At 38.4% G+C, this 2,465-nt stretch overlaps 1 protein-coding gene across 1 annotated transcript in view; it reads left to right on the forward strand.

The window, feature by feature from the left end:
• Positions 1 to 1,113, forward strand: part of LOC125859176 (receptor kinase-like protein Xa21) — a 3,312-nt gene extending 2,199 nt beyond the window's left edge. Inside the window, exon 5 of the mRNA XM_049538883.1 lies at positions 158 to 1,113. Within this exon, the coding sequence (XP_049394840.1) occupies positions 158 to 1,113 (956 nt within the window). The remainder of the gene's footprint in view (positions 1 to 157) is intronic.
• Positions 1,114 to 2,465: the final 1,352 nt, after the last annotated feature.

Here is a 2,465-nt window from a genome sequence, read left to right on the forward strand (position 1 = left end):
GGAAATCTAAAGGTTGTGACACGGATGGATCTGTCGATGAATCAATTCTCAAATAGAATTCCTAGACAAATTGGGGGATTACAAAATTTGGCGCACCTTTCTTTGAGACACAACAAGTTGCAAGGATCTATACCTGACTCAATGAGCAACATGGTAGGTTTGGAATTCCTAGACATTTCTCATAATAATATATCAGGAATCATTCCCATGTCTTTGGAGAAACTACAATACCTCGATTATTTCAATGTTTCATTCAACAAGTTGCGCGGTGAAATACCCTCGAGGGGTCCTTTCAAGAACCTCTCGAGTCAATTTTTCATCAACAATGAAGCATTGTGTGGTTTGTCAAGGTTTAATGTCCCACCATGCCCCACTTCATTAACGCATAGATCAAATAGGAAAATGATATTGCTAGTTCTATTTCTTTTGCTAGGAATAGCACTTGTATTAGTTCCTATCGTCTTTCTGTTCCTATGGATAAGGTATAGAAGAGGTAAAAGAGCTCCTCAACAAGCTGATTCATTGTCTATGGCAACAACAGAAAGAATTTCTTACTATGAACTGCTCCAAGCAACTGATTCGCTTAGCGAGAGTAATCTGATTGGTTCTGGAAGTTTTGGCTCTGTTTACAAAGGCGTTCTCAGAAGTGGAACTGCCATTGCAGTTAAAGTGTTCAATCTGCAACTGGAAGCAGCATTCAAGAGTTTCGATACAGAATGTGAAGTTTTGCGTAGCCTTCGCCATAGGAATCTTGTGAAAGTCATCACTAGTTGCTCCAACCTTGATTTCAAGGCTTTAGTGCTCGAGTATATGCCTAATGGAAGTCTTGAAAAGTATTTGTATTCGCACAACTACTTCCTAGACATCAGGCAGAGACTAAGTATTATGATAGATGTGGCATGTGCATTGGAATATTTCCATCATGGATGCTCCTCTCCCGTGATTCATTGTGATCTGAAGCCTAGTAACGTCTTGCTAGATGAGGATATGGTTGCCCACCTAAGTGACTTTGGTATTTCAAAACTGCTCAGTGAAGATGAGAGTGATTTATACACAAAAACCTTAGCAACATTTGGTTATATTGCACCAGGTACGTCTCTTTGTTTTTGTTAATTTGAACATTGATTTTTCGTCTTTTTTTTTTTCCAATCAAGACGAAACCCTCTCAACTTCAAAGGTTCTTTTCCCAAACACTTGGGATCATAAACCCCTCAACATACAGTGGATTCCACTCAAAAACACAACCAAATCTTGTCCCAAATTAGCAAGAACTTCAACAACACAATCAACAACATCAACAACACAACCCACAACTTCAACAACAACACAACCAACAACTTCAACAACAACACAACCAATCCTTTTTTCAATAATAAAACGAGTTTGGCGTGTGGGGAAAAGAATCACCCAACACTATGGACTCACATACCTGATAAGGGATCATCCCCAACGAAAATCCACGACGATCCTTAGCTTCTTCTTTTTTTTCTCCTCTTCTTTCTCTCTTCTTTCTCTCTTCTCTCCCAAGCCCTAACTCTTTACTCTTTAAAAATGAGACAAACTGATCTAAAAAATTAGTCCAACACTTAAATATAACCAAAAGAATTGATTAGGGAAAAGACCAAAATGCCCTTAAAATTTCCGGACTAAACTGCCCTGTGCGACTGTGCCGACAGCCCAACTTCCAAAGGGCATAACTCACTCATACGAACTCGGAATCGAGCAAACTCAGTGGAGTTGGAAAGATCATTCCAAGGTCTTTCCAGACATAACTGGAAATTCATTTAAATCATTTTGATCTAGGAGTTACGACTGCTCAAAGTTGACCAAAAACTCATTTTTTTTCCATACTTTGCCAAATTTTCTAGATTCTTTCCAAAATGACTATTTCCAATTCAACTCTTCTTGGAACTCAATGTGCTACATATGGGGACCTTAACTTAACACTCAAGAAATTTTATTCCTCGGTAAAATCTCACTCCACATGAAGGACGGCTCGAGTCTTAGTTCGAAAAAAATTCTCTGGGGTGTTATACTAAGCATTATGATAGATGTGGCATGTGTGTTGGAATATTTCCATCATGGGTGCTCTTTACCGTTGATTCACTGTGATCTAAAGCCTAGTAACGTCTTGCTGGATGTGGATATGGTTGCCCACCTAAGCGACTTTGGTATTTCAAAACTGCTTGGTGAAGATTAGAGTGATTTATACACTAAAACCTTAGCAACATTGGGCTATATCACACCAGGTACGTCTCTTTGTTTTTGCTAATTTGAGCATTAATTTTTCGTCTTTTTGTTTTTCAATAAAGAAAGTATATTGCATCTTTAAATGAATTGTTTGATTGTAGAGTATGGACTGGATGGACTGGTGTCAGTAAAATGTGATGTCTATAGTTACGGGAGTATGTTGCTCGAAACATTTACTTGGAGAAAGCCTAGTGATTTTGAGGGAGATCTTAACT

The sequence above is a fragment of the Solanum stenotomum genome, chromosome 3 (assembly GCF_019186545.1).
Source record: "Solanum stenotomum isolate F172 chromosome 3, ASM1918654v1, whole genome shotgun sequence".
NCBI classification, from domain to species: Eukaryota; Viridiplantae; Streptophyta; class Magnoliopsida; order Solanales; family Solanaceae; genus Solanum; species Solanum stenotomum.